Below are 16,691 nucleotides of genomic sequence, written 5' to 3'. Positions count from 1 at the left end.
TTGCTTCTTAGGGAAAAGGGTGACTTGGACAATCTACCACTCGTACTTTTACCCTTCAGAGTCATTCATTTTGCTTTCAAGATCATCAAAAAACTCTCCAATCTCTCATCTTGAAACATTCTGTTTTTGACATACACTAATACATCATGTTGAAAACGTGACTCTCTATCCTCACGTAAATAGGGTATCTGTCATTTGTTTGACCGTGGTCAAACCTAGGTTAGATAAAATGGTATTCTTCTGCAACAGTAGGATCCTTTCAGAGCGATAAAATATATCAGGTGATACTAATCTTTATGCAAGACACTTTTGTGGTATGCAAATACCATAGCTAGGGTGGGATTCATCCCTGTTTCCTAAAGTAACAAAACATCCCTGGTATGTTTAGCATCAAATCTTGATACTAAGGTCATGGAGGTCATCACACATCCAGAGTGTTCATTTGGATTTATTTGGTCGAACCACCGGCTCTATACATTTTGAACTTTTTATCTTTTCTGTTATGTCCTCCTTGCATAAATTCTCCTTCACCTCATTCCTCAAGCACTCCAAGCACTAAATGGCTGCTTGGGTGGGCATACATTTTAAGCATTATCTTGTGGACTTCAAGTCCTACTAAACTATCAATGAAACCATTAAGGAAATAACTCCAGGCAATCTCGTTATTCGAGGCCTCACTATTGATTATTCCCAATACTTTCATTGCATAGACTTAGGTCATCATCTAGTGCATAGGCATCAGTTTTGGTCGGAACACACATTCTTGAGCACCACTATTGATAGTTTCACCTAGAGTCTACAGAGGAGACACTAATAATGAGCCTTTTACATCTAAGGTGCTCCCTATATAAACTGCAACAAACTGCAGTCTGTTTGCAAACGCATACTAGGTAATAGAAGTTAATCTACCTAGAAAGATACACACATATACATGATTTTTAAACGTCACCTGGCATTTTATTGGCACTGCACATTGCATTTTTATATAAAAGGTAAAATACAAACGGTGAAGGCTGCACAGAGGTTGTGCACTTCACTGGTTGTCAGTGCATGAAGATGAAGATATGAATACATTCATTGCTGGGTGATATGGAGTGGATCATGTATACAACATAAAAAACATCACTAAATTACTCATAAGTAAATGTAGGGGTCTATGCACATGACTAGAGACTGGCCAGACGACCCCCAAATGATTTAAAGCTGCAAGGATGTGACGTTCTGCTTTAGCCACAGCGGATTGGTGCATCAGCGCTCACAATAATCTCGGCCACTTGCACCCCAATATATTCCCCCTTTACATCTTGAACATTGATGGTGTCATCTTCAAAGATAGTTCTCATTTTTCCTGTCCAGGGTATGTCAGCAGTGTACCGCGTTCCTATGACAAAGTATTCCACAGAGTACTTAGGCCTAGCTTCAAGTTTGGCATTAATACTGTCAGTCCTTGATTCCATCCGCCTACCTGCGGTACCCACAGTGAAAGTGGTGGTGACAGAAGTGGAAACAGACATGTCTCCAAGACCTGGGATGCCTGCACTTACCTCAACGGAAACTCCTATCTCAATGGAAGATTCAAAGCTCCAGCTAGATTCTGTTTCAATAGTAAAGGACAACTGCCTTTCAGCATAAACAGGTGGGCTATCTTTGGGAGCAGCACAGTTCTGCACTTTAGTTCTGGCACTCAATTCTAAGGGCTCCGTTCTCAATATTTTCTTATCATTGTGTTAAAAGTTAGGCTGAAAACCGTCAACATTATCGGCGCCCTCTTGCTCTCCTTAAACCTTTTGTGCGCGTAAAACAGCCGCCATTTTTGGACACCATGGCTTCCCGGCTCTCGCCGAGAGCCAGCGCGTCTCTCTCTCTCTCCCTCCAAACTTCGCTAGCAACCCCCTGCTTGCACCTGCCTTGGGTCATAAACCCCTCTTCGGCGCTGCTCTGCCCCAGGCCCTCATCCTGTTCCCAGCGCGACACCTCCCTGTTTCCCCGTCATGATCTCCGGCCCTTTTGATGCAAACCCCTTTTCCCCGTGTGCCCGTTTGTCTTCCCCGTTCCCAGACCGACACCTAGCTCTGCCGATACCAACCTCTTGCCCCTCCCCATACAATAGGAAGCTTCCCTCCTCAAAGGATCCCCGAGGTGATCAAAGCCCCCCCCCACCCCACGAGATCCGATCGAAACCCGCACACTCCGTGAATCGGCGGAATACCCAGCTGCGCAATGATCACCACCTGTTGTGAACGGGGCGGGGACTTCCACTATAGCCTTGCATGGGAACAGGCTGGGAAGGGGGGATTCTGAGGATGTCTTTCCGTACATCAAAGTATCAACGAGAATGTGTTACATGTAATAAAGAGATAAACTCATGTATAAGAGGCCAGGCCTCCGGGATGCAGTTAGAGCACCTCAGAACGATACCTTCTGTCCGTTTCGTTGTGTTCTCCTCCGGAGAGAATAAAAACCCTTGTTTCCCGCCTTCCAGTCTCCAGCGCCTGCCTCTTCAATAGTTTAACTTCTGTGTGGGTTCAAGAGGCGACATCGCCGGGCAATAATTAAGGATCTTATATTCTGGTTGGTAGTGCCCCCCAGTTTGTATTTTTCCACAATTGGCGTCCCAAGCGTGGGGCCCATCAGCGACCCATGGATCCAGTGGGAGAGGTCCTGACGACAAAGTGAACGACTGCAACGATCGGGAACGCGTCTGTCCGATAGACCCTCGTCTGACAGCCGATCATCCGAACTTCACTGGTTCCGAACAGACCTCTCTCGAGTGATCTACGGTCCTGACTGGGAACCATCAGGAGTGCCGCGAGGATAACGAAGAAGAGAGGACGATCGGGCGCTGGATTCGGAAGTCAGGAAACTGTCCATGCGGTCCGGGTAAGGTCGTGTTACCACGACAAATTGCGGAAAATTTGCTTGATTGTTAAAATACTAGTATTGCTCTTTTTGTTTAATTGGAGATTCACTGTCTGCAAACGGAGAGACAACAGGCTCTCCCTTTGCGAGCAGTGGAGGATAGGTAGGGCAGACAACCGTGCTTATTTTTCTCCCCCACTCAATAGTCACCTGAAACTGAGCTGTTGTTCGCAAACTATTGTTTCCTGGAGATTCCCTGTCTGCAAACAGGGAAGAGACCACCCTTTTTGCAGATAGTGAAAAAGGTAGGTAACGCAAATCTTTGCGGACCTACTCACTCTCCCCATTGTTATTTGTCGGTCTTTTGTTATCTTGATCCACGAGGGATTCACTGTCTGCAAACGGAGAAACAAAGGTCTCTCTCTTTGCAAGCAGTGGAGGATAGGTAGGGTAGCAGCCGTGCTTATTTTTTTCTCCCTCACCCTATAATTGCTTGAAACTGAACTGTTGTTCGCAAAATTATTGTTTCCTGGAGATTCCCTGTCTGCAAACAGGGAAGAGACCACCCTTTTTGCAGATAGCGAAAAAGGTAGGTAACGCAGATCTTTGCGGACCTACTCATTCTCCCCATTGTTATTTGTTGGTCTTTGGTTATTGTGATCCATGAGGTATTCACTGCCTGCAAACAACGTAGAATAGAAATATTCTGTCCAGTCTTTGCACCTAGTGATAAGATAGGCAGTGCTGACTTTTTAGTCCCTCGTTACGAGCCGTCATGTCTGTCTTCTCCCCACTGATTGGTAGCCTGTTTAGCCCGGACCGCTTATTAGAGATGGACCATCCAGCCCCACTGGAAGGCACCCCTAATAAGGACATGTTCATGAAGCATGGATTGACCGCTATTGCCTATAGTAAACTATGGCATAAATATACAAAACAGGGTCAAGAAAGTCAATGGCCCCTGACAGGATCCTTCGATGATGATAAAATAAAAATGCTAGAAACTGCCCTAGGTAAAAACAAGACAACACCCACTATGCTTGATAGCTTCGGCATGTGGCGAAAAGAAACTGAACAGCGTAAAAAGAAAACTGAGAGTAGGTTGGAAAAAGAGCTGCAAAAAGCAGCCCACCTAGCTGCTCAGAAGCTAAAAAAGGAGATAGAGGAAAGAGAGAAAGCTAAACAGAAACTAGAAAGGGAAACGCCAAGCCAGTGTCCGGTTAGAACCCCCTCCATGCTCTACCCTGATTTACCCTCAAAACGACAAGCCAATGAGGACCTGCTGTTAGGTCCCCCTATCATCTACATGCCCCCTCCATATGCCCCTTCTCGGCCCCTGGCGCAGCACGCGCCACCCCCAGGTACAAACGAAGGTACCGCCGCAGCGTCGGCCCCAATGGCCTCTGTGCCAGCCGAACCCCTTGTATTAAAACCCACATCAACGACAACGTTAGACGAGCATGAGACTCGAGGGGCTGGCCTTGCAAGAACAAACAGGCTAGACAAAGATGAGCGAGCGGGGATCGACAAAATAGCAAGGACACTGGTAGAAAGGAAGGATGATGAAGAGTACATCACAGATATGTTCAGCTCGTATACAGGGAGTCACAGACGACATTTTACCGTACGACTGTGTTATCATGTCTTGAATGCATACGAGGACCGATATCGAGACAAAGGTCCCGAGAGCCTAAGGACCCTGTACCGGAAGGTCGATATCGGGGATGAGGGCGAGTGTGATGTGTCGGACCTCTTTACGCGTACGCTTGAGGTTTTCCGCCACCTCACTGAACGAAAGCCGGGAGCTAAATCCACGGCCCCCGTAGTGACCGAACCGCCAACCGAGCAATCTAACACCATGATGCCGATACGTGAGGCTGCCCCTTACTGGGTTCCTCCACGGGGTACGGGGACTCACGATGATGCAAACAACCAAGATGCGAAGGGAAGGGTAGTATACAACTGGGTCTACCAGCCATGGGACCGGCAAGAGATACTGACATTCCGGAAATCTCTACCCGACCTACGAAAAAACCCCACTGCCTTCTATACTGAATTAGGTACAGCCCTGGGTTCGACTATCATGACCCTGGCTGACATCGACTTGTTCTTCGGGTTATGTCTACCAGCTGATGTGTGGAAGCAAATCCGGAAAGTCGACCACCTTGAGCTGTTCGGACATACCTGGCCACAACTCGATGACTTGGACAAACAACGGGGACCAGGACAAAAGCCGTTGAAATCCATTCTAGACCTCCCAGATAAAATTGTAGAGAAATTAAAAACCCTAATCCCAGAAAAGAAAGTGGACTGGTCGATAGTAACAGCCTGTCGCCAAAAACCCCAGGAGGATGTATCGGAATACTTCTCCCGGTTTGAAACGGTGTTCTCTGATTACAGCGGCCAGGACATGACCACTGCAACCGGACACCATCTGTTTGTCCAGAATTATGTTAAGGGCCTATCATTGGACATCTCCCAGAAACTACAGGCCAGCGAGAGTAGTTGGGCAGCCTCCAAACCTACAGCGATTCTTCAGATGGCCCAATATTATGAGCATCAGAAAAATGAAAACGATAGGGCGACAGAGAAAAAGAAGAAAGACTTAAAGGAGAGGGTGATGATTGCCAAACTGCAAGGGGTGACTATAGGACGAGACCAATACCGGGGAAACTACCAGACAAACGTCCCTAAGACTGCATTACCCCAGGACCGCACTCTGACTCCCTACAGTGGACGCACAGACCTTAGAGATGACCAGTGCGCTTTCTGCAAAGGGACTGGCCATTGGAAATCCCAGTGCCCAGTTCTCCTGGAAATGATCAGGAACAGAGACCCCAGGGAGGTAGCAAACGGACCGAGACCTAGGGGAACACAACGAGGGCCCCCAAATGACGCGACTAATGACAGATCAAGCAGACCGAATACGTTCGATCGACCCAGACAGAACCAATATCAACAATCTGACTATGACGACACTCACACCTTTGCATAGGACAGCCAAGGGCGAGGGAGGGATCCAGTCGAGCTCTATGTTGACCAGCAGGGCCCTTATGTCACTGCTAAGGTCCTGGGTACCAAGTCTCCATTTCTGGTAGACACTGGCGCAACACGTAGTGCGTTATCTAAACGACTGATTCCAAGGGCACCCTTGTCTGGCTCACTCATAACATCGACAGGTTTCGATGGAACGCCCTCCACCAACCCTTTGTCTGCCCCGATTCTCTTTGACGTAGAAAACAACACCACCGACACCACGTTCTTGCTCTCCTCCAATAGCCCTGACGCCATTATGGGACTTGACTTACTGAAACACTTCCGAGCGACGATTAGGTGTTCTCAAGATGGAGTTCGAGTGTTTCTTTACGACAACCCCGTTCTGCTTAAACATTGTTCCCCCCGACACATGTTTTCCATCACCGACGTCGACGCGTCCCTACTTGACACCCTGCCTCCGTATCTGTGGGCCAAAGCGGATTCGGACGTAGGGCGTATGTTAATTGACCCAGTGCACATTACTGTCCGACCAGATGCAACACTCCCAAAACTCCCACAATATCGGATATCGCCAGAGGGCGAGAAGGCATTGGTAATGATTATCCAGTCACTGATAGACGCAGGAGTGGTAGAGGAAGTGGTTAGCAACGTTTGCAACAGCCCTATCTTGCCCATTATCAAGAAGCAGGGAGAGGGAGATGAGAAAGCATACCGTTTCATCATCGACCTCCGAGAGATCAACAAAGTGGTAGTACCCCAGTACCCTGTGGTCTCAGACATCACCACCATCCTGACCTTGATTCCATCCACTGCAACCACCTTTTCCGTCATCGACCTCAAGAACGCATTCTTCTCCATCCCCATCCACCCCGACAGCCGATATCTCTTCGGCTTTACCCTAAAATCCCGCTCATATAGATTTTGCCAAGCCCCTCAAGGCTACACGGAGAGCCCTAGCATCTACAGCCAGGCCCTCAAAAGGCAACTAGACCAAGTCCGGTTACCCGACGGGGTGGTGTTGGTACAATATGTCGATGACATCCTTTTGGCAGCCGACACCACCCCTCTAGCGGTTACCGCCACCATTCAACTCTTGCACTTCCTTGCGGAAAATGGCCACAAGGTCTCCAAGAAGAAGTTGCAATTCTGCCTACCCCAGGTCACTTACCTAGGCCACCTTCTGTCCAAAGATGGAAGGAAACTCACCCCTGATCGAATCCAGACCATTCTAGACACCCCTGTCCCTAAAACCCAGAAGCAGGTTCGCTCCCTATTAGGCCTCACCTCCTTCTGCCGACAATGGTTGCCAAACTTCAGCCTCGTTGTAAAACCACTGCTCTCTCTCTTGAACAAAGACGTCCCCTTCCCACTCCCTTGGACTCCTGAGTGTCAAACCTCCTTCACAGAACTACGAGATGCCCTTTGCTCAGCCCCTGTCCTGGGTACCCCTGATTACAGAAAGCCCTTCTCCCTTTACACTCACGAAAGGGAGGGGTGCGCTTTATCTGTCCTGACCCAGGCCATCGGTCCTAAGCAACGACCGTGCGCTTACTTCTCTGCCACTCTTGACCCTGTCGCCAGAGCCTTGCCTGCCTGCCTTCGAGCTGTAGCTGCTGCTGCAGTCTCTATCCGACAGAGTGAGGGGATTGTACTCTCGAATTCCCTCACGGTACTGGTACCCCATGCAGTCGACACCCTCCTGAACCAAACCAAGACGCAACATCTGACGAGTGCACGACTGACTGGATACGAACTAACCTTGCTTGCCCCCCATATCACCCTGAAAAGATGCACCACACTGAACCCAGCAACTCTGTTACCCCTGCCAGAGAACGACCCCAATGTGCACCCCGTACATGACTGCGTGACTCTTACGGACGAACAGACCAGGAGTAGGGTCGATCTCAGAGACACAGCTTTCCCTGACCCCGACGGGGAGTTGTGGGTGGACGGTTCTTGCATCAAGCTCTCCGATGGTACCACTTCCGCTGCCTATGCAGTCACCACAGCTCGAACTGTAGTAGAAACAGCCCGCATCACCCAGCGATCTGCCCAGGCAGCGGAACTGATTGCTTTGACGAGAGCCTGCATCCTGGCAACAGGAACCACGGCGAACATTTACACCGACAGCCAGTATGCCTTCGGGGTGGTTCACCATTTTGGGCTCCTCTGGAGGGAGAGAGGATACTTGACCTCACACGGCACACCCATCCTGCACGGGGATTTAGTCTCCGCCTTAATCGAAGCTGTCCTCCTCCCCAACAAACTTGCCGTTATCAAATGCCAGGCACACAAGAAGGTGACAGACATTATTGGACAGGGAAATGCACTAGCCGACATCACCGCCCGAACGACAGCAGAAAATAGAACGACAACACGTATGTACGTGACCAGGTCACAAGCAGAAAACTGGACTGACACAATTAGAGACATACAAATGGCTAGCACACAACACGAATTGACTGAATGGGCACGGGTGGGATTGAAAGACGATGAAGGCTGCTGGCGGACAGAAGACACGAACAGGTGGTTACTACTTGATTCATACTTGATTCCCATATTATCCATGGCACACTCCCCAGCCCACATAGGATCAGCCCCCATGATCGAACTTGTCTCCAGGGTTTGGCACAATGACAAGATCCCAGATTCCGCCAAACGCCTGGTCCAACAATGCTTAATATGCCTGCAACACAACCCCGGGAAGGGAACTGTAGTACCCCGGGGGGGATTTGGGGTCCCAAACCACCCATTTGAAGTCCTGCAGATGGACTACATCCAGCTAGACAGATGCCAAGGCCTGAAATATGTACTTGTTGTGGTGTGCGCATTTAGCAAATGGGTGGAAGCATATCCGACCCGTGACAACACCGCTATGGCCACTGCAAAGGTCCTGTTAAAAGAGTTTTTCCCCCGTTATGGCCTCTGTCGTGTTTTATGGAGTGATAATGGCCCCCACTTTGTAGCCAACGTTATCCAGCTCATCCTAAATGGGCTGGGTATCAAACAGAAATTCCACGCAGTCTTCCACCCTCAATCTGCTGGGCTGGTCGAACGACACAACGCCACACTAAAGCTTAAACTGGCCAAAATAGTGGCTACGACGGGCCTGAAATGGCCAGACGCCCTCCCATTGGCATTGCTATCGATGCGCTCTACCCCCACCCGACATCACTTAACCCCTTATGAAGTTGTCTTCGGCCGACCCATGAGCGTCTGGTCTGCCCCGAAACCAACGTCCATTCATGACGTTCCGGATGTCCTAATGTCTGATTATCTGTACAAATTGACTGAAACTTTGTCTGTCCTTCATCAGCAGGTGCGGCAGGCCATCCCCGATGCTTCCAGGGGTCCGGGTCACGCCATCCAGCCGGGGGACTTCGTGCTGATCCGAAACTTTCAGCGATCAAAGAGTTTGGAACCCCGGTGGACGGGCCCCTGGCAAGTGCTGATCACCACTCGGACCGCACTTCGAGTGGAGGGGAAGAAACACTGGCTGCACGCCCATCACTGCAAAAGGGTCTCTCCAGCCCTGGCCACGACAGACACCGTCAACACCCAAGAAGAGCTCCTGAACCGGGACCGACCATCGTTGAACTGCTACCCTGATACAGAGACACTTGAACTTTCAAAACATCCTGACCCCACTGTGCCATCTCGAGAAGGGTATTTCCTGCGTCGAAAGGAGGGAGCTTCGGCTAAGTAGGCCACGGACTAGGTTAGAAAATCTCAGAACGGTGACCCAAACTACCAAGGGTTACCTGGAGAGAAGCTAAAACTGAGTCTGTGGTCCTGCCCACTACCGAGCACCTTGAAGACGAAGATGATGGAAGCGCCAGATAAGAAGATGATGGAAGCGCCAAACAAGAAGCCGACTGAGACAACAGGAAATACCCACTACAGAAATCCGAGAACAGACAGACTCCATAGCTCAAAGACAATTGCACTCTTCATCGTAATCCTCCTCTGTTTTCTCCTCATGACTACGCTCTGGATTATGGAAGAACACACACCTGCTCACGAAACATTCCTAACCACTGCTCAGCCTACCACCATGAAGGAACATTATCTAATTTCGCTCTCTCCTCAACTAAGAGAGAGGCGAAAGGAGTTCTGGAACAACTCCTTCGTACAGCTACTTCACCAGCACAATCTTGCCACCAACGCCACCAACTGCTGGATCTGTGGGTTGCTACCCCATGCCACTGGACATTCAATACCATTCATCCCTTCACCCTTCTCCGTCCACGGCTCCTGCCTTGCCTGGCTGATCCTCCTGCAAGAGAGCTATACGGAAAATGCCACCTCCAGCAGAGCTGCAGCACATTCTTCTCATGGGGCCGGGCGAAACAAGACAAAGACACACTTCTGCCCGCTGAACCCCAGCGACTCAATCCAAATGGACATTCCGGCCAAAGAACGAATCAAAATGCAGGTATTCAACAATCCAACCAGACCCACCTTCTCCTATCTGCGGAAACGAACGGCTGCCACTCTGACTGTAGCCCTGACGGTCATCAACGTCACAGGCCACATGTGTGTAGAAGGACTTGGGACACAGCTGGTGGGTCACAGCGCTTGCCGCTTTACCAGAACTTTGGACTCCACGGATCCACCTTCCTTTGTGTCCTCCCCAAACATGTATTTCATCTGTGGCACGAAGGCCTACACCTGGCTCCCCAAAGGCTGGGGGGGCACTTGCTACATCTCCTTCGTCCTTCCTCCAACTTATGTGGCCCCAGCGAATCACCACAGGCAAAAACGAGCAAAAGACGTTGAGCAAGCCGACTCAACAGGAGCACAGTTCCTCGATGCTATGAAAGGACTCGTCCCCCTCTGGGGCCCGATGGCAAACAGCCGTGCCATCCGACATTTGACTCAGGCAGTCGAGACAACCATAAACATCACAGCGGGCATCTTTGCCAACAACACTGCCGAGCTCCAAGCGGTCCGTTTGGTGGCCCTTCAGAACCGCCTCGTTTTAGATGTAGTTCTGGCGGACCGTGGAGGAGCATGCCGCATTATTGGGGCCAGCTGTTGTACATACATACCGGACAACTCACCCTCAGTGTACAAAGCCATCGAACATCTTCACAGACTCTCTTCGGAAGTCCACCAAGAGCAAGAAGAATGGTCGCTTGGTGGTTGGTTCTGGGACACCGTCAAAAGCTGGGGCTGGAGACTGCTCACCATTATCCTGATTCCCGTAGTTATAATATGTGGCCTATGCTTAGGAATTCAATGTTTGCCACCTATGTGTTCTTTATGTGCGAGTTGTATTTTTCCCAAAACTGTGGACATTGGAAGCGAACATATGAGGGCATTATATGATACCGAAGTTAGGAATTTGATGAAAATCGACATTGAATAAGCAAGTTGGCTAGATATGTTGAAAAGGGAGGACTGTTAAAAGTTAGGCTGAAAACCGTCAACATTATCGGCGCCCTCTTGCTCTCCTTAAACCTTTTGTGCGCGTAAAACAGCCGCCATTTTTGGACACCATGGCTTCCCGGCTCTCGCCGAGAGCCAGCGCGTCTCTCTCTCTCTCCCTCCAAACTTCGCTAGCAACCCCCTGCTTGCACCTGCCTTGGGTCATAAACCCCTCTTCGGCGCTGCTCTGCCCCAGGCCCTCATCCTGTTCCCAGCGCGACACCTCCCTGTTTCCCCGTCATGATCTCCGGCCCTTTTGATGCAAACCCCTTTTCCCCGTGTGCCCGTTTGTCTTCCCCGTTCCCAGACCGACACCTAGCTCTGCCGATACCAACCTCTTGCCCCTCCCCATACAATAGGAAGCTTCCCTCCTCAAAGGATCCCCGAGGTGATCAAAGCCCCCCCCCACCCCACGAGATCCGATCGAAACCCGCACACTCCGTGAATCGGCGGAATACCCAGCTGCGCAATGATCACCACCTGTTGTGAACGGGGCGGGGACTTCCACTATAGCCTTGCATGGGAACAGGCTGGGAAGGGGGGATTCTGAGGATGTCTTTCCGTACATCAAAGTATCAACGAGAATGTGTTACATGTAATAAAGAGATAAACTCATGTATAAGAGGCCAGGCCTCCGGGATGCAGTTAGAGCACCTCAGAACGATACCTTCTGTCCGTTTCGTTGTGTTCTCCTCCGGAGAGAATAAAAACCCTTGTTTCCCGCCTTCCAGTCTCCAGCGCCTGCCTCTTCAATAGTTTAACTTCTGTGTGGGTTCAAGAGGCGACATCGCCGGGCAATAATTAAGGATCTTATATTCTGGTTGGTAGTGCCCCCCAGTTTGTATTTTTCCACAATTGAAGTTATATTTAATATCATAAAGGACTACTTTTTTGGTGGGCTTACTATTATGGACTAAAACGTACTTGCTCTTCAGCACGTATGCTGGGATATCCATGTCCCCGTGCCTTTTAATACCAGACATAGCATTGAGGGTTTGACCTTCTGGATTTATTGGAGATGCTTTCCAGATGCTGACATCATCCCTTGCCCCACTTCCACCATCATTCCAAACCCAGGTCCACTGTGCCGGAGTTACATACTCTGCTTTAACACAGCGGAAGTCATCAGAAGAAGGAGCTGCATAGTTCCCTGTAGCTGCATAGCCAAGGGCTACATAACCGGATGGACACACAGGACGCCAAATGGCACCAGCCCTATTAGCTCCCGAACCCCTATTTGTCCAAATCTGGACAAAGGAGGTAGGCTTCACCAGAGTCCCTGCCTTAATCTCCTTTGCAAATACTCCAGATGGCTTATTGTAATTATCAACGGCGATGTGGCCCAGGCTGCAGCAGTGGTCAACTTTCCAGAAGGAGACATCTCGATCTGCTCCACTCCCTAAAATACAAGACAAATACACTTGAGTCCAAAGCTCATACATCCATACTCATACTGCAAACGTCCTTTATGTAAGTCCTGGCTGTTTTAAGAAGCTTCTCTTCCATATTTTAAGGCTTCCAAACCTTTTAATTACCGTTAAAGATCACATAATTCCTCCTTCATTGTGTAATTTTGCCAGTATGGCAACAAGGATTGTAAGCAATAGGAACTCACAATAGGGGTACGACTTGTGAACCTCAAATTTAGGAGATGTTCTTTAATTTTTTTTTTTTATGAAATGGTAAATAAGGGTCAAGAGGTAAGAAACGCTCAGAGTGTGCATACCTAGTAGACCATAACTGTCAAATACAGTTGCTCATTATTTGTGTCAAACCACAAGTTTGTAAAACCCACACTTGACACATTGATCTTCATTTCACCTTTGGACCTGTGTTGTTTTTTGTTTTCCCTTTGTCTAAACAGTGAATTATCCTCTCTTGGTGGAAACACACTTGCAGATGACCTAGAGGCCCGCAGCATATCTTCTAATTTAAATTTCACATATTTAGAATAAAGTAATGCATAAACAACTCTCATTCAGGCCTAATACCTGAGAACCTTGCCCAACTTGTCTGTGCACCCCTCCATAACTCCTCTAAAGGGAGCATGCATTCTCGTCCCAGGACATAAAAATATGCAATACTATTCTCATCAGACTATTTTACTGACGTGTTAGAATTCTTTCTTTTCCATCTAATGTTTGCACAATTCTTAATTTGTTTACTTGCCTTCAACCTCTTTGTTTTGTATTCTCTTTAATCTTTTAAGACGGGCTCTCTTCTTGGGATGAAAAGGCTCTTTGAAATATGTGTTTACAATCATTCATCCTTGGGTTAGTGAGAATTTTATGATTTGCTCTGATGTGCCTTTCCTGCTCTACAGCCCAACGCACAATTCATGCCCCAGATGGCAGCCATTTTTAAACATAGACTGTCTCGCAGTGCAGCTAGAAGTGGCCTAGGGAGCAAGCATTGTCAAATGAAGATAATGGTAGCACCAACTCCAGGAGGCTTGTGTGGGCTAAAGCAGATCCATAAACTTGCATTAGAATTTGACTTAGTTATCCCTTCATCTAAGCGACTGATGAAATGAAAATAGTCTAAAGTACTGAACCACAACAGTATAAATAAAATGAAAGTAGTGGGAGGTTGTGCCCTCCTCTGAAGGTGTTAGTTACAAGATGGCAGATCCCACTGAAATTCACAAGAGCAACTTATCTTGGAAGATTTGCTTTATGGAGACATGCTAGAGAGTTAGCAGATATGCATATTGAGTATGTGGAGTGGACTAACTTGGAACCTTGGGGAAGTGGGACGGTATGCACTCATAAAGATATTTAACATCAGTAAACACTCTTCTGAAAAACTGTCTATCTTTGGCACTTCTACTTATCTGTGTTAGACACTTTGATGAAGCGGCGAGCAGGAAAGAACAGCCCCCTTCATCACAGATAAAATATCAGCACACTGTATAAAAGAGCTTCAATGGTCACAAAAGAAGAGACCATCAGCTTCATCAATGTCTGCTGTGAGACAAATACTGCATCAAAATCTTAAAACACACACAACACGCTGATACCTATACTTATTCATGTAGGATAGACTGCTTGACTAGATGCTAGTTACAGAGTGCAGTTTTAAGTGAATAATAGGCCCACCAAACGAATCAAAGGGCAAAACCTCTGGCCAAACTGATGCCTCTGAAAGGACTGGGAACACATTATTCATGTGTCAAAATTTTCTAACACGTGACTGGCTCTTCACTAACCATAGGAGGCAATCGGGGTCAGCAGAACGTCAGAAAATTCCCAACGTCCCTATATGCAAGCCCTCATCTGCTGTATTTAATCTGTGCAATGACCAAGGATTTATAGTGACCTTAAACACCTGCATCTTACCTCTATCATCCCAGATGTTGACCATGTCTTGTGTCTGATAAAGAACCAGAGCAATGTCTGCAGAGTCGCCTTGTGAAGGGATTGTTATTTTATCAGATTTCAGGATGTACGGAGTATCCGACGGTCTGTTATAGTTGCTTACGGATAAGAAGGACTCAGAAGTTAAACCTTTAAATGGAAAACATAGACGATGCAGGTTAATTTCTAATCGTTCAACTTTGTCCCCAAAATGCTGACAGTTATAGAACATTCCTCATTTGCCTAGAATAGGCAAGATGTTATTGTGTGGGCCAACTTTGAAGCAAAGGAAAGACACTGAAGTAATTATGGGAAGAATACTACTTTATCACCCACAAACTTTGTAAGTGCTATACCAGTTCTGAATGGCTGGTGGGCTGACTAGAACTGTCAATGTTGGTGAATAAAACCTGGTCTCGACTGGCAGGAATATATGACTACTTTTACTTTGCAGAAGCGCTGTGGATTGGGGAGATGTCTGCTTAACAGGGCTGGACTGGGAACCAAAAAGCAACTCTGGTAAATATGATGAAATCATACTAGACTGCACAAAGCAAGCAAACGAATATAGATTTCTAAGTACCATTCTACAGAAATGGCATAGCAAGAATATCAGAAAAAGGAATATCCAGAAAGTTAGTAAAATGAGCTAAATATAGGTTGACTATTCTGTAAAAAAAATGACAAACTATTAGAGTTTTTTCATTTCAAAGCAAGCAACATAAGGTACACAATCAAGGTTAACATTACTCTGTCAGGAGTTTACATGTACTGTCAATAATCATGGCCATTACTAGTCCCATTCTCCACTACTGTTCCCCTTTACATAGAAGACACATTTTCATTAGGCCTTGTCGGCTGTCCGATCGCCCGGTTCACTGTCCAAAGACCATGGCTCCCAAAGTACAAATCCAGGAAGCTACCCCAATATTGATAACATTACCTCCGGGTCTTTTTAGATTTGGTATATTTTACTCCACATATATGTATCTTCCCCATCCCCGTCCAAGTCTAATTCTCTAAAATTGGAGCTGTATCACTGACAAGGACAGGAGCAGTGCTCTCAAAACCCACTGACCCGAACACAACACAGTATCCAAAAGCCATCAAGAGTTTCAATAATTGGATTACGTCCTGTGTTGACTCCCTGCCCCAACCCCAACCCAGCAATACAACACGATCTAGATCCCGATCCCAGGCTAGTTGTTACACGGAGTAAGGAACTCAGACTGATGAATATCCACAACATACAACTGAAGCACAAATGGATATTGAGCCAGGATAATGTAGACAGGAGCATGTTCTGATGTGCCATGAGAAGCTACTAACAAATGATAAGGACCACAAAGCTCTAGTATATCGCATCAATGCCAACACCAACAGAAGCAATAATATCTTTGCCATGGTGAAGAATTTCACCTCACCAGTGGCCTCTTCCATCTCGATGACATTCTTGAAGGACCTCTGCCACAATATTCCTCAATTCTTAAGCAACAAAATTACTGCCATTTACTGCAACTTCAACCCACAACTGGACACAACACACCTTGCTAAATGCCTGCAGATCTTAGGCAGAAAACCTGTGCTAACCACATTGCCCATTATCACCCCAGAAGAAACTGCTGTCACCATGAAGTCCAGCAACACAGGGGCCCAGTCAGACTGCTACCCTCACCTCACCTAATACAGAGAACTGAAACCCATTGGCACCAGGATAACGGTCATTCTGAATGCCTTCACCGCTTCTGCAACCTTCCCAAGTGCTTGGAAATTTGCAGCTGTACTCCGATTGTTGAAAAGACCCTCAGAGGAACCTTCAACGTACACCAACAATAGACTGCTCTTACTGCAACTATTTCTGGCCAAGATCTTAGAGAAAATCTTCAACAGACACATCACCAAATATCTCAGTGGCCACTAACACCTCAATACCACTCAGTCTGTTTTCAGACCTTAACACAGAATAAACATTGCCCTCATCACTGCCAGAGTAACATCCACATGACTCTGGATAGAGGAGACATAGAAGCCCTCCTCTTTCTGGACCTC

The 16,691-nt window shown here is 47.7% G+C and overlaps 1 protein-coding gene across 1 annotated transcript in view; it reads right to left on the bottom strand.

Moving 5' to 3' along the window:
- Window positions 1–935: 935 nt before the first annotated feature.
- Window positions 936–16,691, bottom strand: part of LOC144752653 (uncharacterized) — a 197,837-nt gene continuing 182,081 nt past the window's right edge. The window contains exons 9-11 of the mRNA XM_078640528.1: window positions 14,625–14,792; window positions 12,145–12,685; window positions 936–1,725 (exon numbers count right to left, since the gene is read on the bottom strand). Coding sequence (XP_078496654.1) covers window positions 1,227–1,725; window positions 12,145–12,685; window positions 14,625–14,792 — 1,208 coding nt within the window. The 3' untranslated portion in view covers window positions 936–1,226. The remainder of the gene's footprint in view (window positions 1,726–12,144; window positions 12,686–14,624; window positions 14,793–16,691) is intronic.

The sequence above is a fragment of the Lissotriton helveticus genome, chromosome 5_1, assembly GCF_964261635.1.
Source record: "Lissotriton helveticus chromosome 5_1, aLisHel1.1, whole genome shotgun sequence".
Classification (NCBI taxonomy): Eukaryota; Metazoa; Chordata; class Amphibia; order Caudata; family Salamandridae; genus Lissotriton; species Lissotriton helveticus.
The sequence above is the reverse complement of the archived record's forward strand: the minus strand, read 5'-3'. Positions and strand labels throughout refer to the sequence as shown.